Source organism: Podarcis erhardii (genome assembly GCF_964252035.2).
Source record: "Podarcis erhardii genome assembly, chromosome: 10".
In the NCBI taxonomy this organism is placed as follows: Eukaryota; Metazoa; Chordata; class Lepidosauria; order Squamata; family Lacertidae; genus Podarcis; species Podarcis erhardii.
The window spans coordinates 29,652,608-29,673,432 of NC_138500.1; the positions used below are offsets into that span (position 1 = coordinate 29,652,608).

Below are 20,825 nucleotides of genomic sequence, written 5' to 3' on the forward strand. Positions count from 1 at the left end.
CGGACCAGGCTACAAACTACTTGATCTGGTCTAGCTAATTTCACCACCCCATTTACTTGCATGGGACATGGGGTAGCTGCTGCAATTATGAATTATACATTGGCAGGTGTTGGAGAGCTTCACTCTGTTTCAGGAAAAGGCTGTGGATTTATCTTGTTTGCTCATTGCATCTTCTTTCCAATTCTTTCTGCAGAAAAAATTGCCTTTGATGGCGCTATCAATGACCATGGCAGAAAGCTTCAAGGAGCTAGACACTGATTCCAGCCTTGGGTAAGAATCAGTGTGTTTTATAGATTAAGGTGCACACAAACTGTTGATCTGTAGAACATAAGCAAGTAACATATATCCCAAGTTGCTCACAGGAAAGATGATGATGATGATGATGATGATGATGATGATGATGATGATTTATTTATACCCCGCCCATCCGGCTGAGCTTCCCCAGCCACTCTGGGTGGCTTCCAATCAAGTGTTAAAAACAATACAACATTAAATATTAAAAACTTCCCTAAACAGGGCTGCCTTCAGATGTCTTTTAAAGAGAAGATAGCTGCTTATTTCCGACACCATTATTGGATGCCATTATTTTGTCATGATGGTATGAACAATCACCACCAAATCTAAATCAGGGATCTTCTTTGCAAGATAGAACTGTGTTTTTTTTTAAATGCAGTGTATTTCTTAAAGGGCAATACCCTTTCTACTTAAAGTATGGCTGACATTGATCTAGAAACCTTTCTGCAGAAGTAGAACAGCAAACTGAGGGGTTCCTGCATTAGTGTTATATCACGGACTGTGTTTGCACTGTCTGTTTACCATGCCTTGCTTTGGGTTATGGCTGTGTGCTTTAAGGTGCATCTCAGGTATAAAATCTGCATTACACACCATTCAGCTGCTGGGCAATACCTCTGCACAGAAAATAGGGGTCAGCTTCAGTAGGGAACCCTGTCCTATGCCACATCCCCCCCCCCCCCCCGTTTAACAGGCAATATATGTCATGCTGTTATCCCTTCCTTCTTCAGCTGTGCAACACTATAGACAGAATGGATGGCAGCTGTCTTTGGGAACTGTGGTGTTAAACCCAAGTTGAGGGCAGGAGGGCACCTCATATAAAAGGCACCAGGAAGAATGAGGGTACGGGACGTGGGTGGCGCTGTGAGTTAAACCACAGAGCCTAGGACTTGCCGATCAGAAGGTCAGCGGTTCGAATCCCCGCAATGGGGTGAGCTCCCGTTGCTCGGTCCCAGCTCCTGCCAACCTAGCAGTTCGAAAGCACATCAAAGTGCAAGTAGATAAATAGGTACCGCTCCGGCGGGAAGGTAAATGGCATTTCCGTGTGCTGCTCTGGTTCGCCAGAAGTGGCTTAGTCATGCTGCCAAATGACCCGGAAGCTGTACGCCGGCTCCCTCGGCCAATAAAGTGAGATGAGTGCCACAACCCCAGAGTCGACCATGACTGGACCTAATGGTTAGGGGTCCCTTTACCTTTACCTTTAGATTATTCTAGATGACCTGCTTATGGAGCATTCATCCTGATTTGCTTGCCGAAAGCTTCTGTGAAGGTTAGGCAATGTACAGTTTTTGCTGAGCATCCGTTCTGATCTGTTTGCAGGGAAGTTATATTGACAATGAGCATTCATCCCAATTAGTTTGCATGGTGGTTATATATATATATATATATATATATATATATATCAAAGTTTTCAAGATTACAGAGAAAAAAAGAGAAAAAATACATAATACGACACAAAAAGCAAGAAAAAAAATAAGAAAAACAGAAAAATACAGAGAAAAAGAAAAATACAATCATTAAAAAAGAAAAAGAAAAAACAAATTAAATCCCTTACCTAATCAATTTCCCTTTACTTATTTTCTTGACCTCCTCACACCTCCCATTTCTGTATTCAAGTTCAAATTTTTATTTCAGCAAGTCCTTTCACCTTATTTTTTAAAGTTAATAATTTATTTTAATATGTTATTATTTTACGTTCTCTCTTTCATCCATTTCCTCAGTTCATTTTTGTTTAATCTTCTCATTTAGGTAATTTAGTTTATTTTAAAAACCACTTTTACTTTATCCAATCTTAACTCTCATCCAATCTTATATATCAATATCAATACTTATTCTTAAAACATTTCCCTAAGGTCGACCAGAATTCCCTTTCACGAATTTCCCAACTCTCATGCAAACAAAAAAGAGACAAAAACAAAACAAGTTATAATTTTGTACCCTTTAAATTCCCAATTTCTATTCCACCCATGCCCCCTTCCCGGTTTCAGTCCCCAACATGTCCACCAGTCTCAAAAAGCAATCAAAAAGCAATCAGCCTGGAGATCTTACATCCGAGGCTCTTAATTCTCTCTCACGTCCTCTCTGCCGGTCTTTTTGATAGTCCTTAATATTAAAAACCAAATCTCAGGGAAGCGCCAACCCAACAGGATCCACATTTCTTCCGGCCAGACCTCCATACTTAAAAGTAAGGCCTATGGGGTATTCCAGATCTTGTTTCATACTCCTTTCAAATCCAAATGTCTCCAAAGCTCCAACTTCCACTTGGATCAAATTTGTAATCCTAAGGTCTTCAAATCTCCACATAAAGAGCTCTCTCCATCTTTCACTTTCCAATTCAGGCCAAACTTTCAACATCAACTTTTTATTTTCCCTTGTTACCATCATGAAAGGCCTTGAATTGCAGCTCTCCTTTAACATCTGCGGGGTTGCGGCTCCCCCTTCCTTTTCTTCAGGGACAACATAAGTCTCCTTCTCCAAATTCTCAAAGCTCTCAAGTTTCTCTGTTTGTCCAGTTAAATAGACTTCCTGTGTCGGATCCTTATCCTTATCCAATTCAATGATGGTGTTTACTGTTGTATCCAAAGTTGTAACACTTGTAGCCAAAACATCAATCTGACCTTGCAACTTTCCCAAGAGAACAAATGCTCTATTCAGTTCAGCCTGGATTTTTCCTCCTCCAGCCATTCTTGTAATGTCCCAAAGCTCCCTCTAGGGGAATTTTAGTTCCTTTATGTTCCTTTCAACACAATCCAAAAGTCCAGTTAAATTGTAACAACCCTTCTTTTTTTTTTTCCCAAGAGCAAATTGTAACAAATGTAACCGGCAGAAGCAACTGAAATAAAGTCCTCTTTTTACATCTTGACAGCTAGCTTGACAGCTGTCAAGATATTCTATACTTCATCACCAGGCTCTCGCGGACCACTCCCGGGTCCGGGGGCGGGTGGAACTTCAGCTCCCAGATTTAATTCTTTTCCTGCAGGTTCCCCTGCTTCTGAATAAAGTTTCTTATGGTGCCAAACCGTGGAATTAAAGTCTTTTACAAAAAAAGAAAGAAAGAAAAAACTCTCCTTGACCTTAGTTGACAGGTCCTTTGCTTTAAGTTATTTACAGAGAGCGAAGGCGGACTTCCTGTTTAGACCTTCCCCGATCTTGCCGAATTTAAAAATTTTCCTTTAAAATTCCAATTTCCGTACTACTCACAGGTTGTTGTTTAAAAGTCTGAATGTTCACAAGAAGAAGTCAGCGCTCTCCGTTAACGGCTGTGCGGCTTCACTCCGCGGGAGAAGCAGTCGACTCTCAGCACCGCGCCGCTTACCCTGTCCGCTCCGGAGCCTTTAAAAAGGCTCCTTCGCAACTTGGGGGGGCGCAAATGGTGCCTGCCGAGTCCCCATGTTCACAGGCTTCACCCGCCTGTGATTTTTAAAGGGTCCCCGCTTTGCCGTAGCGGTAGGATCCGATCCCGCGGAGCTGGTCCCTCTGAAACTCAGAGGGAGTCTGCCATTAACGCTGGCGCTAACCCGGAAGTCCAGTTTGCATGGTGGTTATATGTCTTCTCAGTGATAACCATTCCTCCTACACCTTTCAGTCCATTTCCATTACTTTCCTAACCGCAAGAAGTCCACTTTTCCCCTAATTGAAATTGTTTGCGCTTTAACCTGGTCTGCGCCTCAGTTCCCCCCACAAAATATTGACAGTCTGGAGGCAACCACTGACTGATATTGTGCCACACAGGCTGATCTCCTGCTAGATCCATTTGATCTACCTTTCATCGGATAGGTGCAGCGTCAGTGCTGAACACAAAACATGACAATCTGGGATGTGTGTTTTTGGGAAGAGCCATGGATCAGGCCCTGGTGCTCAGATTAAAGCCTGCACAAGTTCTATAACCCCCAAGTACAGTGATGCAGAACTGGGACCAAACTAGATGGAATGGTAACTGGTTGCTTTTTTTGTTTAGTAAATAGCTGCTGGGTATATAAAATGGCACCACAGTGGAGGGGGAAGAGAGGTTTTTAACTCACCTTTTTTTTTACTGCTAGTTTATTGATATTTTCACACACACCATATCATTTCCCTCCTACACCCTGCAATCTCCTTTACAGTGATGGTTTAGTTCTTCCAGATGGAGCCCCAGAGAGAGAAGGAGAGAAAGAGCTCACTGAGGAATCATAATCCTCATTTTTCAGGTTGTTGGAGGTATTCGCTCTGGTTATATACACTACTGTAACTCTTTCTTCCTTCTTTGCTTACAGGAAAGCCCTAGAAATGAGTTGCTTCATTCAGACTATGCTAGCCAGGATCCTTGCTGAGTTTGAAATGGCCCTCGAGCGAGACGTCCTACAACCCCTCAATAAACTGAGTGAGGTATCCGTCATCTCCCTCTCTCCTCATCTTCCGTTTTCCCTCTTTTCTGCCTGGTCTTCTGGTTGTTCCCTCTCTCCTCCCTCCACCCCACCCCTTACTGCTGCATGTAAAAAGCTGCCTCCAGACGGGTGTCTCCTGGCACTGACCAATCATTTCCCTTACACTGTAAGCCACAAGAAGAACTGCAATCGACTTTCCACATTCTTGGGAGCTCAAGCTTTTTCTATGTATATATTCTACCGTGTTGTTCTGTCCAAACCATAGGGAGTGATATAGCTGCTGGGGGTGAGAAAATCAAAGATCCAGTTCCCCTTAACTGCCCATTTGAAGTTAAACACATATTCACTACAATCTTTACAGTGGTGACTGACATTTTTACTACCCATCAATTTTGAATAAGCACTAAAATGCTTTAAAAAGAAATTTTCATAGTGAAATGTAGGGATGAACAAATCTGCCAGTTTTGGTTTTTCACACTTTCTTGATTTTCCATTTTTAAGTTCAGTTTTTCACATTTCCACATCACTTGGTGGTTTGTTTATTTAAAAAGCCCTCATGAACATCCATGAGCATTTTACTGTGACTTTCTCCTATTGTACACATTTTCTATGTCATTTCTCCTAATATACACATTTTTGCAGACCAATTTCCCTGTAATACTGCATTTTTGTACATCATTTTCTAAATTATTTGCATTTTGATACCCTTTTATATGTAACAATGCTATTTTTTAAAAGTCATGAAGGGGAGGAATCTGTTTCAGACCCTGCAGTTTTAGCAAGATGGTTAAAAGTTTCCATCATATTTATTTCTTCATCGGTTAAAGATGAGCATGGTAGGGTATGAGCTCTATGGAACACTCTTTTATCTGTTTAAGGAATTGTTATCATCCTCTTCAGCCAAAAAAAGCTTGCATAGAAACTTAGGGTGGCTCCAGAGAATGTCAGTATTTTTCAAGTTCATGCTTTAGGGATGTGCATTTAAAGTGGATTAAAGCACTCTGTTGCCCAAGCACAACAAATCCACTTAAAACAAAACAAAACAAAAAACACCACGGCATTTTCTGGTGTTTAGTGATAACCTGTGTGGCAGGTGAGCCTAGCACAAGCCGACACACATTTACAAAAGTGACATATTGCACAAGTGTGCCGAGTTGTGGTCGGCTCACCTACACAATGTGTCACTACCCATATCGAAGCCCTGCTTTGCATCTACACTTGTGGAGATTGCACTGCTCTTCCGTTCTGTAAAAAAAGTCAAGCATTATTTTTTTTTGCAGCCTGGGGAAACTTGGAGGAACAACAGGGGAAAACACAGGATTGCTATGATTGGCGATGTAGATGCGCTTAGCACTAAAGGCTCTAAGGTGGAGTGTGGCTGGTGGGGAAAATGGAAGTGAATGAAGCACAGTGATTCCACATGTATAGAAGGGCTTCACCTCAGGGAAAGAGCACCTGCTTTTCATACAGAAGGTTCAAGGTTCAATCCCTGGCTTCTTCAGGTAGGACCAGGAAGGATGCCTGCTTGAAACCCTGGAGAGCTGTGGACAATACTGAGCTAGATAGATGAACGATCAGACTTGGTATAATGCAGCTTCCTTTGTTCGCAGTAAAAGCCTAGTGTGGAAGTACTGGTGGTGATTCCTAACCAATGGGCAAGTGCTACTGGTGTGTGACTCATCCTTCCCCATCCCCATCTCTTCCAGGAAGAGCTGCCCACCATCCTGAAGCACAAAAAGAACCTTCAGAAACATATTTCAGACTGGAATGCCATCAAGAGCCGGTACTGAGAGGGGGAGGGGAGAGATGGTGCGGGAAAGCTTGATGAATTTGGCAAAAGAGATCCATTGGGATCTGGCTGCTTTTGCCCAAGAGCAGAAACAGGACTAAGTCCTTGAAATGTGGCCCTTCCTTGGCCATGGGTCCATCATCATGCTTGGGAAGTCATTTTCTGTTACATCAGCTCTGCTTTAAACATTCTCTGTGATATTCAAAGGCAGTGAAATAACTGAGTAACTTATTTGTAAAGGGGATTGTAGGCTGACACAGATGGTTCTGCACAGGGCCAGCTGATGAAGCTTCTGACTCTACTTTAGTCATCATCCTTTTTCTAAAACAAACAAACCAAAAAAGGAAAAGGCTGGGGAAGATGGGGACATGGGGGTGGCAGAAGCATCAATCTTTCAGTGTTAGATCAACATGGACACTGAACTGATATACACCCTATCCACTGAGCCTCTTGGGATTGCCGATTGGAAGGTCGGCAGTTTGAATCCTCACGACGAGGTGAGCTCTCGTTGCTCGGTCCCAGCTCCTGCCAACCTAGCAGTTTGAAAGCATACCAGCACAAGTAGATAAATAGGTACCGCTGTGGCAGGAAGGTAAACGGTGTTTCCGTGCATTCTGGCTTCCGTCACAATCCTCTGTGCACCAGTAGCGATTTAATCATCTTTGCCACATGACCTGGAAAGCTGTCTGTGGACAAGTGCCAGCTCCCTCAGCCTGAAACGAGATGAGTGCTGCACCCCACAGTCGCCTTTGTAGAGCCAGTGTGGTGTAGTGGTTAAGAGCGGTAGACTCGTAATCTGGTGAACCAGGTTCACATCTCTGCTCCTCCACATGCAGCTGCTGGGTGACCTTGGGCCAGTCACACTTCTTTGAAGTCTCTCAGCCCCACTCATCTCACAGTGTGTTTATTGTGGGGGAGGAAGGAAAGGAGATTGTTAGCCGCTTTGAGACTCCTTAGGGTAGTGATAAAGTGGGATATCAAATCCAAACTCTTCTTTTTCTTCTTCTTTGACTGGACTTAACCGTCCAGGTGTCCTCAGAGCCAGTGTGGTGTAGTGGTTAAGAGCGGTAGACTCGTAATCTGGTGAACCGGGTTTGCATCTCCGCTCCTCCACATGCAGCTGCTGGGTGACCTTGGGCTAGTCACACTTCTTTGAAGTCTCTCAGCCCCACTCACCTCACAGTGTGTTTGCTGTGGGAGAGGAAGGGAAAGGAGAATGTTAGCCGCTTTGAGACTCCTTCGGGTAGTGATAAAGCGGGATATCAAATTCAAACTCTTCTTCTTCTTCTTTCCCTTTTACCTTTTCCTACCCTAGCCATGTCTCTAATGGCTATCTCCACCTCTTTGCCCATTTAGCTGTGTGTCAACAAGTTGGTCTCCCCTGTGATGGGAGCCTGCACCACAGCACACACTCTGTTTTCCTTGCTGGTCTGTATAAAAACACACATACACAAAGACTCTGATCACATGCAGTGATACCTACCTTTTTAGTTGTTAATGTTTTTATTCCCACATTCAGCAGCAAAGTACTTCATTGTCACTTCACCAAGGATTAAGCCAAATGGAGAGTCACTGTGGCTGTTCTCTGGCTGTTGACTCACTGCTTACCATGAGAGAGCGAGGGGAAGGGGTGTTGTAGTGTTGAGCAGGTCAGGTCAGTGTGAACGCACCAGCAGAGACCACCCAGCATTCCGGCTGGTGCGTTTACATCACACTGACCTCCCCGCTGCTTCACCCCTTTCCTTCCCAGTAAACAACAGTGACCCACCTGCCGGGAAACTAACACAGCAGTTTCTTGATTAGCATGCTGTCTGAAACTGGGCTCATGGTTAAGCCTTCTTCTCATCAACCTTGAGCAGACGCCTACAACTTGAGGTTAGCTGCATGCATGTATAATTTTTGAATGCCATCAACTCAACTCTTGCCTCTGGCTCTTCTTTGGGAATCTGAAGTCTGAACCAAGCTGCCAAGAACTCCAGCAATAATACCAGTGGTGCCGTTGGCCCAGGCCCATCATCTGCTGCCATCAAACTAGAAAATCTGAAGGAAGAGGAAGAAGAGATGAAGAGGAGGGTTGAACAGAGTAAGGTAGGTGTGAAATGTGGCTGGGGTGCTGGGGGTTGACATTCTCCTTCTCAGTTAGAAGGAAGCATGTTTGTATAGGAAATGCCCAAAGATGAGGGGTGGAGAGAGAAACATGACAAGAGTGTTGGTGCAGACATGACCATGCAGAACTCCCATTGATTGTGCTACGCTGTGCTGTGGGTCATTGTTTAGATCACACAAAGGAGATCCAAATGGCAAACTAGAGCAGTTGTTGATATTGGTGGAGGAGAAATTTGATTTGGTTCACATTTAAAAGCGAACCTCCCCAATTTATACTTTCTGAAACAATGCACAAACTGAAACACTGCCATTTTTTCAAATTTCGCCTTTCTCTGAATTTTGCAGTGCCGTTCTCCAATCAAGCAATGTGTATAAAAATGCATGTACTCAAGTAAAGTGTTCATAAAAATGCGCATGTTCATGAACATGGCATACAAAAATGCATTATAGTAAGGAAATTTGTTCTGCAAAAATGTGTCTGTTCAGTGAAATAGCATATGAAAATGTGTATATTTGGAGACATTTGCACTAAAATGTTGAAGACGATGTTTCTTTTAAAAATCACAAACTGATGCGGAGGACCGAAGTTAAGCATGGAAAAATGAGAAGCCAAGAGAAACCGAAACTGACAGATTCACCTATTCCTAGTTATTGATGTGATTATTATCCCAGAAGCTGCATGAGATTTAGAGTGGAGTCAGTGTGTGCCAAGTCACATTGCATCATATTCTTCCTACTTCATAAGGTATTAAGGACCTTGCAATATTTACCAGGTTGGAGTAGGAGGTATAGACACACAGCCTAATGATTTCTTAGATCGCACTTGTAGATTTTTGTGTCCTGAGATGTATTTATGCTGTGTCTCCTGGAAACAGGCCACCACTGGGGAAGAGGAAGAAAACCATTTTAGTTCACATGTTAATATGAATCCACCTAATGCACACTTCCTGAAATTATTTGTGAACCAAAACACAGCTATCCTTTGAAAACCGCACTTCTCAAATTTTTGCAATGCAGTTCTCCAACCAGATAACATTTACAACTAGGCATATTAGAGGGAAGTGTGCATTAAAATGCATATGCTGGTGAAAGGAACTTACAATAATGTCTTATATTACATAGATTTGCCTGCTAAATTGTGTATATAAGACAAAAATGCATATGTAAAATGCTGAATAATAATAATAATAATAATAATAATAATAATAATAATAATAATAATAATAATTTATTATTTGTACTGCGTCCATCTGGCTGGGTTTGCCCAGCCACTCTGGGCAGCTTCCAACAAAGATTAAAAAATACATGAAGACTTTCTGCAAAATGAGGCAGAAATGTAGAGAACCAAGAATGGAAAAATGAGAAACTGACAGTCACTGAAACTGACAGATTCATAGATCTCTAGTCACCATCTAACTGTGTCATGGTAAGGATATTGCAGGGAGCTGGGATGGTGCAGTTAACAGGAAAGGAGGCTGATATATTTCTGTGGTTTGCTCTTTGTGAAGGGAACGAAGTACAATGCTTCCCCCATCTCGTTTTCTAGGATGAGTACATGGCAGACCTGTATCACTTTTCAACCAAGGAAGACAGCTATGCTAAGTACTTTATCAAAGTAAGTCAGTTCCCTTATCTCTCTCCTTTCCTTTGCTCCATCCTTCATTGTAAGATGGTTTTGCATACCTTTGGATAATTCTCAAAGTCTAAAGAGGCATTTTGTTGGAGTTCTATAATTGCGCCTCTCAATTTTCTTTTTTTTTTTTTTTTATAATAATTTTTATTGATTTTACAACATAAACAAAAAACAAACAAACATAATGCGACTTCCCCAAACCTCCCCTTCACTGCATCCAAATTTCAAAATTTTTAGCAATTCTTCATCCCATTTTTATATTTAATTCTCTTTAAAAAGAGTTTCTGCTTTATAAATTTCGATTTATAGCTGTAATTCTTTGTGTCCAATCCCCTGACATCTTAACATTCCGAAATTTTACAACAATTTTTAAGATAGATTTTAAATTTTTTCCAGTCCTCCTCCACTGTCTCTTTCCTCTGGTCACGGATTCTGCCGGTCATCTCTGCCAGTCCCATAAATTCAGTCACCTTGGTCTGCCATTCTTCCAGAGTAGGTAATTCTTTAGTCTTCCAGTACTTCGCCAAAAGGATTCTTGCTGCTGTTGTTGCGTACATAAAAAAGGTCCTATCTTTCTTTGGTACCAATTGGCCGACCATGCCCAGGAGAAAAGCCTCCGGTTTCTTTACAAATGTCCACTTAAGGATTTTCTTAATTTCATTATAGATCATTTCCCAGTAGGCCTTAATCTTTGGGCAGGTCCACCAAAGGTGATAAAAGGTTCCTTCACATTCATTACACTTCCAGCAATTGTTATTGGGCAAATGATATATCTTTGCAAGCTTGACTGGGGTCATGTACCACCTATAGATCATTTTCATTATGTTCTCTTTCAGGGCACTACATGCCGTAAATTTAATACCTGTGGTCCATAACTGCTCCCAGTCAGCGAACATAATATCATGACCAATATCTTGTGCCCACTTAATCATGGCTGATTTAACCGTTTCATCTTGTGTATTCCATTTTAGCAGCAGATTATACATTCTAGACAAGTTCTTAGTATTGGGTTCTAGCAATTCTGTTTCTAATTTTGACCTCTCCTTCTGAAATCCTAGTTTTCTGTCCTGCTTAAAAATTTCATTAATCTGGTAATAATGTAACCAATCTCGGACTTTAGGTTTCAATTTCTCAAAACTCTGTAGTTTCAACTTTTCACCATCATATTCTATAATTTCACAATATTTTGGCCAGTCTGTATCCATGTTCAATCTTTTTACCGCCTTAGCTTCCATTGGTGACAGCCACCTGGGGGTTTTACTTTCAAACAAATCTTTATATCGATTCCATACATTATACAATGCTTTCCTAATAATATGATTTTTAAAATTTCTGTGTACCTTTACCTTGTCATACCATAAATATGCATGCCAACCAAAACTATTATCATAACCTTCCAAGTCCAGAATGTCTGTATTCTCAAGAAGTAGCCATGGTTTCAGCCAGCAAAAAGCTGCTGCTTCATAATAAAGTTTTAAGTCCGGCAGGGCAAAGCCCCCTCTATCCTTTGCATCAGTCAAAATCTTGAATTTAATTCTGGGTTTTTTGCCCTGCCAGACAAATTTAGATATATCTTTCTGCCACTTCTTGAAACAGTCCATCTTATCTAAAATTTGTAATGTCTGGAACAAAAACAACAATCTCGGCAATACATTCATCTTAATTACAGCAATTCGGCCTAACAAGGAAAGTCTCAATCTTGACCATATATCGAAGTCTTTCTTCACTTCAGCCCAGCATTTCTCATAGTTATCTTTAAATAGGTTCACATTCTTAGATGTTAAATTCACCCCCAGATATTTTACCTTTTTAGTAATTTCCAAACCAGTTTCTCTTTGAAAACTATCTTTTTCCCCCACCGTAAGATTTTTTTCCAACACCTTTGTCTTGTGTTTATTCAATTTAAAACCTGCTACCTGACCAAATATTTCAATAAGTTCCAGAACTCTTTTTGTACTAGTTTCTGGCTGTTGTAATGTCAAAACTAAGTCATCTGCAAATGCTCTTAGCTTATAATGTTTAGTTCCGACCTGTATACCTTTAACCAGCTGGTCTCTTCTAATCATATTAAGGAAAACCTCCAGTACCGATATAAACAATAGAGGGGAAATTGGGCATCCCTGTCGTGTCCCTTTCTCTATTGGAATTTCATCCATAACCATACCATTTACAATAAGTTTGGCCTTTTGCTCAGAATAAATTGCACTTATACCATTTTCAAAGTTCTTGCCTACCCCCATTCCTTGGAGATTCCTCTTCATAAAGCTCCAACAAATATTGTCAAAGGCTTTCTCTGCATCCACAAAAATCAAAACAGCTTTTCTATTTATATCAGTTTCCAAAAGTTCTAGAATATCTATAATATTCCTCACATTGTCTGACAATTGCCTGCCTGGTAGAAAGCCTGTTTGGTCCCTGTGAATCTCCTCTAACAAAACTTTTTTGAATCTTTTTGCTAGAATGTCTGCAAAAATTTTATAGTCCACATTCAAAAGTGATATAGGGCGGTAATTCTTAACTTGATGTTTCTCAGTTTCTGTCTTTGGTATAAGTGAGATGAATGCTTCCTTCCACGATTCGGGAGCCTTTTTCCCCTCCAAAATTTGATTGCAGACTTCTTTCAATGGTTGTATTAACCAGTCCTTCAATACTTTATAATATCTCGCAGTTAGTCCATCTGGTCCTGGTGATTTTCCCAGCTTCATATCCTGGATGGCACTCTCTATTTCTTGATCTGTAATTTTCTCATTTAAACTCCTTCTGTTGTTTTCAGAAATTTTTGATAGTCCGTATTTTCCAATAAATTCTTCTATCTCCTGTTCATTTTTTGGCCCTTGTTTGTATAATTTCTTAAAGAAACTTTGAAAACAATTACTTATCTCATTTGGTTTATTAATAGACTTCCCGTCTACTTCGAGTGATGTCACTGTATTCAGTTTTTGTCTCTTTTTCAGTTGCCAAGACAGTAGCTTCCCACATTTATCTGCAGACTCAAAAGTTTTTTGTCTCATTTGTTTAATTTTCCATTCTATTTCCTGGTTCATCAATTCCATATATTGTGTTTGATAGAATTTTATTTCTCTTAATATCTCCTGGGATTTAGGCTTAGATCTCAGTTTCTTCTCCCCTTCTTTTATTAGATTCCAAATTTTCTCTTTCTTCTCATTCTGTTTTTTCCTCTTTATTGAATTCTGTTGTATTAGGAAGCCACGCATCACGGCTTTACTTGCGTCCCAAATGATTCTTTTTTCTGTGTCTGATCTCAAATTGATCTCGAAGTAGTCTTTAAGTGTTTTTTGGGCCTTTTTGCAAATTTCCTCATCTCCAAAGAGGGTGTCATTCATTCTCCATCTAAAGGTTCCAGCTGTTGTCAGTTTCATTTCCATCTTGACAGCATTGTGGTCAGAGCAGGTCTTTGGGCAGATTTCTGTTTTTTTAACCTTTGATGCCAGATTACTAGAAATCCATATTTGATCAATTCTAGTCCATGTCATTTTTGCTTCAGAGAAGAAGGTCCCCTCCCTTTCCAGAGGGTTCCTAGTTCTCCAAATATCAATCAGATCCATAGTGTCAGTCAGGTCAAAAAAAGTCTTTGGTAGTCTTCCATCATTAGATATTGTTTGTCTTTGGGCCTTATCCATATTTGTAGAGACGACTCCATTCATGTCACCCATCATTATAATTTTAAAGTCCAAAAAGTCCATTAAAGTCTCATGCAACTTCTTGAAGAATTCAGCCTTCCCCTCATTTGGTGCATAAACTCCAACAATCAATATTTTTTCTCCATGAATTTGGATTTCCACTGCCAGGTATCTTCCTTGGTCATCCTTAAAAATCAATTTTGGTTCAAATTTTTCCTTGACATAAATCACAACTCCTCTTTTCTTGACTCTATCTGATGATATAAATTCTTGTCCTAATCTCTTGTTTGTTAAAAGTTTTCTATGTATCCTGGCAATGTGGGTTTCTTGTAAACAGATTATATCTAGATGTTCCTTCTTTAATAAATGAAATACTTGGCCCCTTTTTCGAGGGTGGTTCAAACCATTGCAATTCCAACTGAAAAGTTGCAGAGACATTTTGGTTACTGGGTAGATCTTCCACCGACTGCACCAAGTTGTTGTTCCTCCTCGGTCGGTGCTCGGTTCAGTCCAAAAGATAGATTTGAGATGTCCGGTACTTCCTCCTCACTGACAGTTCCTTTCTGAAGATCCTCTTGATTTCTTTCCAAAAAGAACTCTTTATCCTGGTTTGTTTTTATTTTAATTTTCTTCCCTTTGAAGCTAAAGGACAGCCCTTGTGGAAATTCCCACCTGAATGGGATGTTGTTCTTCTTAAGTAAATCAACTAGTTCTTTAAATTGAGATCTGACCTCCAAGAAATATTTAGGAATATCCTTGAAGATTTGAATCTGAGAATTTTTAATGACCAAGGCCTTCTGGAAGTGTAGGTTCAATATTTTGTCTCTTTGTTCCTTTGATCCTAAGGTAATTAAACAATCTCTTGGCTTCTTCCCTTGCTTCCTGCCAATCCGAAAGGCTGAAGTTATCATAAATTCATCTTCCTCTCCATCTAGCTCATCATTCCAGAAGTCTTGAAATTTATCTGTGAGGAATTCCCCAAGCTTGTCCTCTTCCTCTTCTGGAACCAGTCTTAATTTCAGATTCTTACTTTTCCTTTCCAGTTCTAGTAGGGCTAATGCTGAATCATGTTCATGTACTTTTTTTACAATGGGCGCAAACTTTCCTTTGGTTTCTTCAGCAGTGGACCTAGCACTCTCAGCTATTCTCCTTGTTTCCGTAGATTCTTGAACCAAACGGTTTATAGAATCTGTATTAGATGAAATTGTTGTTGTATTCAGGTCTAGTCTTGTTGTCAACTCCGTCAGTTTCTTAGAGTTCTCTGTAGACTGTTTGGTAAGTTCTGCAGATTGCTTAGTGAGTACTTCTAGTGACTGATTTATTTTAAGCAAGGCCTGTGTCATTGACTCCATTGATGCTGCTGTTATTTTTTCTTGTGCAGCTGCTGCTCCTGATAAGGAGCCTCTTTTTTGAGCTTGTTTTTGAGCCTGCTTTGTTTTACTTCTTGTTGAAATCTCTTCTGGCGGGTTGCTCATAACTCAAGGTCATTCACACAGGAAAGTTGCAAGTGGAAAATCCCACTGGATACACTTTAATGTAACTAAAGCCCTCTAGAGGAGGAAATTGTAACCATCCAAAGGCACCCAGAACAAAGAAACAGAAAGTCCAAAGGCAAAAGTCCCATTAAAAGTCTTTAGTTTGTAGCACTTTACTGTTAGAATTGTAATCCACCAAAGTCCCGAGTATGTTTCAAAATAAGTCTATTTTGTAGCCGCTGTCCTTTGACAGCTCACTTGACAGTTCCTTTTTTCAGGCGATCGCTGCTCCGGCAGCCTGGCCAGAAGTATCGGCAGCAGAGGTCTTTTATTCCTTATCCCTTTCTTTTGCAGGTTAAATTAATTCTGTTTCCTCCCCCCCTTCTCCTGCACAACAGGGGGGAGATCCTTTCAATGTCTGGTTTAATAAGAGTTAAAAGGAAAGTCCATTTAAAGTCCATTTAAACACAGCTTAGTCTTTTCATTGCTCCGTTAATCATGCTCCGTTAATCATGCTCCGTTGCTCCGTTAATCATGCAGTTCCGGGAGGCTGACTTCCTTAATTTTTGCCTTCCCGTTTTCAGCCAAATCTTCTAAGTTTTTTAAGTCCCGTTTTACTTTTGCGATCTTACTCACGGGTATTGTTGTTGCCAATCGTTGATTTCAGAAAGGAATCGGCGCTCTCCGTTAATGGCGACGCGGCTTCACTCCGTAAGCTGGGTAGCGATCCTCAGCACCGCGCTCACCCCGATGCCGCTCCGGAGCCTTTAAAAAGGTTCTTTCACGATGCCGGGGGGGCGCAAAGGTGCCCACCGAATCTCCTTGCTCACAGGCTTCAGCGCCTGTGATTTTAGGGGTCCCCCGCTTGCCGTAGCGGGTAAGACCCGAACTTACGGAGCAGTCCTGCCTCGGAGCTCGAGGCTAGGACCGCCATCAAACGCTGGCGCCGACCGGAAGTCTCAATTTTCTTCTTCCTGTTTTGTGAATGTATATTTTCCTTCCCCAACTACTTCCCTTTGCTCTGTTTTCTATGGGCCTCCAAATCAGGGACTTCTGCAACTATCAGAAGAGAAAAATTATGCTCTGAGACCTCCCCCCCCAATGTCTAGCTTGGTCTTCCCTTAAGACCTGTCCCCCACAGTCATCTCTGCATCTCTGTAAAGAAACCCACCATCATTATCATCACCTCCCTAATTCCTCTTTACTCTTTCTAGGGCAGGGATGGGAATTCTGTAGCCCTCCAGATGTTGCTGAGCTTCCATCAGCCCCAGCCAACATGGCCATTGGTCAGAGGGAGGTGAAGTCCAGCAACATCTGGAGGGCTACAGAATTCCCTTTGCCAATCTTACAGGTTTAATAGGACTAAGCAGAAGAAAAACACCAATCAGGGGAAAAATACATGTGCATTTATTTTTCTGTCTGGCAGTTGATGGAAATTCAAGCAGAGTATCACCGGAAGTCCCTGGAATCTCTGGATACTACTTTGGCAGAGGTGAAAGAGACTCACAACCAGCCAGGTATTAGTTGAGCTGCATCTTTTTATTTGACACACTGGAGATAGGTTTGTTCATGCTGGGTCACCTAGAGTTCGGGGGATGCAGTTTATTGTTGCTGTTTTGTTGGTGGCTCTCCCTGTATGTACGTCACTGTATTTTATTGTGTTCCAGAATGTCTACAAGTAGTGTAGCTTCCCAATGTGACACTACGTACACAGCTCATTGCAAGTGGGGCCCCTGCTATTGCTTACTGAGAGATACATTCATTAGTCATTTTCAGGGCAGCTTTAGTGATGTTAGCCAGGAACATGGGAAAGACAACAGGTAACATGCAAAGCACAAATTCTGAAGCGCCTCTGACGCTACAGTGCTGCTATTTTTGTAGCTGGACGGTGAGATTGGTACTTTTTCAAATTTATTTTGTATTGCATGTTACTGTATTTCTTATACACCACTCTGAAAACGGCAGTTGGAAGCTGGCCTAAAAAGATAGACAACAAACAAAGAGTCTCTGAGACCCACTGGGACCGAAAGAGAGTCGATTCTGCAGAGCGGCGTGTCTATATTTGTCCCTGAAATAGATTTTTTAAAACCCCACTTCCTGTGAGGAAAAATGACACACCAAGAAGAGGGTTAGGCAAAAAATTCTGCTGCTTGTGTAGACCAGAGCTGAGAAGCAGGGCCGGCCCGACCATTAGACAGAGTGAGGTGACGGTGTCAGGCAGTTGTGGGTGTCGTGAAAGCAGAGCAAAGTGTTAATTGTTTCATTTATTGCATTTTTACTGCCAGGGAGATTTTCTGCTTTAGACACTCAAAGAACTTGGTTGTCTGTGAGTTCTAATATGTAACTTGGCTTGGGTGTGTGGAGATAGAGCATCATTTGCTGCTTGCCTCAGGCAGCAAAATACCTTTGTTCTGCCTGGGGTCCTCAGGAGCTTTTGGTATGGACCACTGCTGGGCTGAGTTGGCTCCTGAAAACCAGGCTCAGCAGTTGGATGGTGATGACTTTTGGAAACTTCCCATCCTATATGCACAGTGGGCTTTATTCTCTCCCTCTCCCTTCCTTCCTGCTGTTTCTCAGACTCCCCATTCCCAAGAGATGCAGCTGTGGTAGGGGTGTATGGGATGCCGCTAGAGACTCATCTGAAGGCTTCTGGCCGGGAGATTGCCGTCCCCATTGAAGCTTGTGTCATGATGCTGCTGGCATCGGGGATGAAGGAAGAGGTAGGTGGCATTCACTTGCCCAGCCCTTCTTTTGCCACCAATTTCCTTGCCTCACCTTTCTTCCACTCTGCAGGGGCTCTTCCGGTTGGCAGCTGGAGCATCTGTGCTGAAGAAGTTAAAGTACAGCCTTGCCTGTGGCTCAGGTGCCCTGGGTGAATTCTATGCAGATCCTCATGCTGTGGCAGGTAGGATACTAAAATAATGCAGGGCTGGGGAACCTGTGGCCCTCCAGATCTTGTTGGACTCTATCTTCTGTTAGTCCTAGCTAGTACCACCCAGAGGTCAGGGGTTTCATTAGGAGTGCAACAGCATCTAGAGGTTCACAGATTTCCCCAGCCCTGATTAGAGGTATCAGATAATTAAGCAGCAGAGAGTATTGTGATCCGGGAGAGAGGGAGAGGCATGTTCTACCTCTAAAACAGCATCTCTTTGCTTCCATCTCAGGTGCACTGAAATGTTACCTGCGAGAGCTGCCCCAGCCCTTGATGACCTTTGAACTCTATGATGATTGGCTTAAAACTGCAAGGTACATTGGGACTAGGAAGATGGGCTGCCTTCATACAGCTCACACAGTTTGTGATTTCACTTCAATGCTAAGATTAGGTTAACTTGACTAGCAATGTATTATTGTATTATTGCCTACTCTGGGAATGACTGAAACCTGTTGCAAATGCTACTAGAAATTAAAATTGCATGTGTCAGGGTGCACACAGAGTTGAAGAGGAGCAGTGGGCCTCATTACAAATCTAGCAAGGTAGGGGGGAGTTAAGAAGGATGGCCCCTTCCAGCTGAGTTTTTAAAAAACACCATGAAAAGTGTTATGATTAGTAACATACTCGGCTTAAGGCAGAGTTGGCCAACATGGAACCCTGTAGATGTTTCTGGCCCAGATTTCCCACAATCCCTGACTATTGGGTTTGCTACTCCTGGCTCGAGTGCACAATCACCTCAACATAAATCCCTTTGGAAAAAGTGAGACTTAGTTCTAGGGCCAAGGTAGATGAAACGTAGAAGATCTGCCACTGTGAATTTAAACAGAGTAGTCCCATCCAGGGTTGCCACTCTGAGCTGATAGGAAGAAGGATAGGATTTACACATGTGGAACTGCAGCAGCAGACTGGCAGCCAGACAGTGATCGAAATGCCCATGAGAAGAAAATAAAGATAAGACTCCATATAAGCAATTATCATAGTAGATGCATCCCTTTGCTTTTGAAACTTGTTGTAGCCCTCCTCACCTCTCCCTTTCAGTATCAAAGAGCCAGAGAATCGACTGGAGCATCTTCGGGACACTTGCAGCCGTCTCCCCAAGGACAACTATAACAACATGAGGTGTGGCACACCTGTTAGTATTAAGGGGCTTTAAGACGAAGCTTGGGAGGTGGCGCTTATACCATCACTGTCTCTCAGTGCTGGAAAAGCCTGCTGCATTTCCAGACAGGCAAAAGAGCCCTGCTTGAAATGTCAAGGCAGTGGTTTTCCTGGTTTTCACTACAGTACTTGCCTTTTCCCAACAGGTATCTGATTCGTTTTTTAGCCAAGCTGGCTGAACAGCAGGAAGTGAATAAGATGACCCCCAGCAACATTGCCATTGTCCTAGGGCCCAACCTGTTGTGGCCCCAACAGACTGAAGGGTAACTGTATAAAACTGCCAGAATACATTCTCCTCTGGGTTATAGGGAAGGGGAAGTGAGGGGCAGATGGGATTCGTCAATGTGGGAAGGTAGCCCATCCAGGAGAAGGAAAACTCTGATCCTAAACCTCCGCTGTCTTGCGGGACATCTTTGGGAGAAGAAAAGGCTAAGGAGTAAACCCAACACAAATCCAGACTGGAGTCCCCAAGGCAGGTGGATGGTGCCTTGTAGGCCTCCTTCTGGCAACACTTGCAGCCAAGCTCATGCCAAACACATTGCTCTGCTTTCCTGTGGACCGCATTAGTGAGTCCAGGGTGTGTGTGTGTGTCTTATTGTCTGGGTAGCCCAGGACCTCCATACACATTGCCCAGGCTTGCACTCTGGGGAGGTCACTTTGGTGCTGTTAATATAGCAGTTTTACTTCACCCCTGGAGGCACACTCCATTGTCTCTTGTGACAGACAGATGCCAACAACATCATTCTCCACTTTTTGGTTTAGTATGTATTCAGTAATTGAACTCTTTAGAAATATACATGTATCAATTGTAATTGAGAATGGTGTTGTGTACACCCACCAGAGCCTTATCATACCAAGAATTCCAGAGGCCACCCAAGGCAGCTTATCTAGAACTTGAAAATGTCTAGAATACATGTGGAGAACTGCTGACTCTCAGGTCTAATTAGGCCCCATAGGCTTCCCCATTTGGTCCATGATGCTGTTTTTACTAAGCCTGCCCCATGCCAGAAGTCACACCTGTCCCCAGTTATGGGACAGTAAAAAGACTTGGCAAAGTGGGGTTTGCAGACACTGCCAATCAGCTGACCAGCGGTGCCTGCAAACTCCTGCCTGACATGCAAACGGGTCCTTTGATGGTGAGCTGTCAGTGTCAATCACTAGGTTGGCTCTGAGAGTGAGCTCCTTTTAAGCTGCCCCCTGGCATTATTATGTATAGACCTCAGGTGATTAACCAGTAGATGGACTTGTGGGATATGGGGAGGTAAGGATCCCTTCCATCGGCCAGATCCAGTTTCTCCCCTGTGATCTCAAAGGTGCCGTTTTCCTTGTCACTACAACAGACTGATGGGAGAAGTCCAACCTGTGGAAAGTCTGCTTTCCTCTGTGGTTCTGGGAATAACTGAAGACTTGTCCCAGATAGGATATGGCAAGCCTAG

General features: G+C 42.3%; 1 protein-coding gene across 1 annotated transcript in view; it reads left to right on the plus strand.

Annotated features, from left to right (window-relative positions):
• SH3BP1 (SH3 domain binding protein 1) overlaps positions 1-20,825 on the plus strand; it is a 42,127-nt gene that overhangs the window by 15,305 nt on the left and 5,997 nt on the right. Inside the window, exons 4-14 of the mRNA XM_081879554.1 lie at positions 194-270; positions 4,545-4,656; positions 6,362-6,438; positions 8,397-8,532; positions 10,097-10,165; positions 16,726-16,816; positions 17,877-18,019; positions 18,093-18,204; positions 18,464-18,545; positions 19,270-19,350; positions 19,536-19,652. Coding sequence (XP_081735680.1) covers positions 194-270; positions 4,545-4,656; positions 6,362-6,438; positions 8,397-8,532; positions 10,097-10,165; positions 16,726-16,816; positions 17,877-18,019; positions 18,093-18,204; positions 18,464-18,545; positions 19,270-19,350; positions 19,536-19,652 — 1,097 coding nt within the window. The remainder of the gene's footprint in view (positions 1-193; positions 271-4,544; positions 4,657-6,361; positions 6,439-8,396; positions 8,533-10,096; positions 10,166-16,725; positions 16,817-17,876; positions 18,020-18,092; positions 18,205-18,463; positions 18,546-19,269; positions 19,351-19,535; positions 19,653-20,825) is intronic.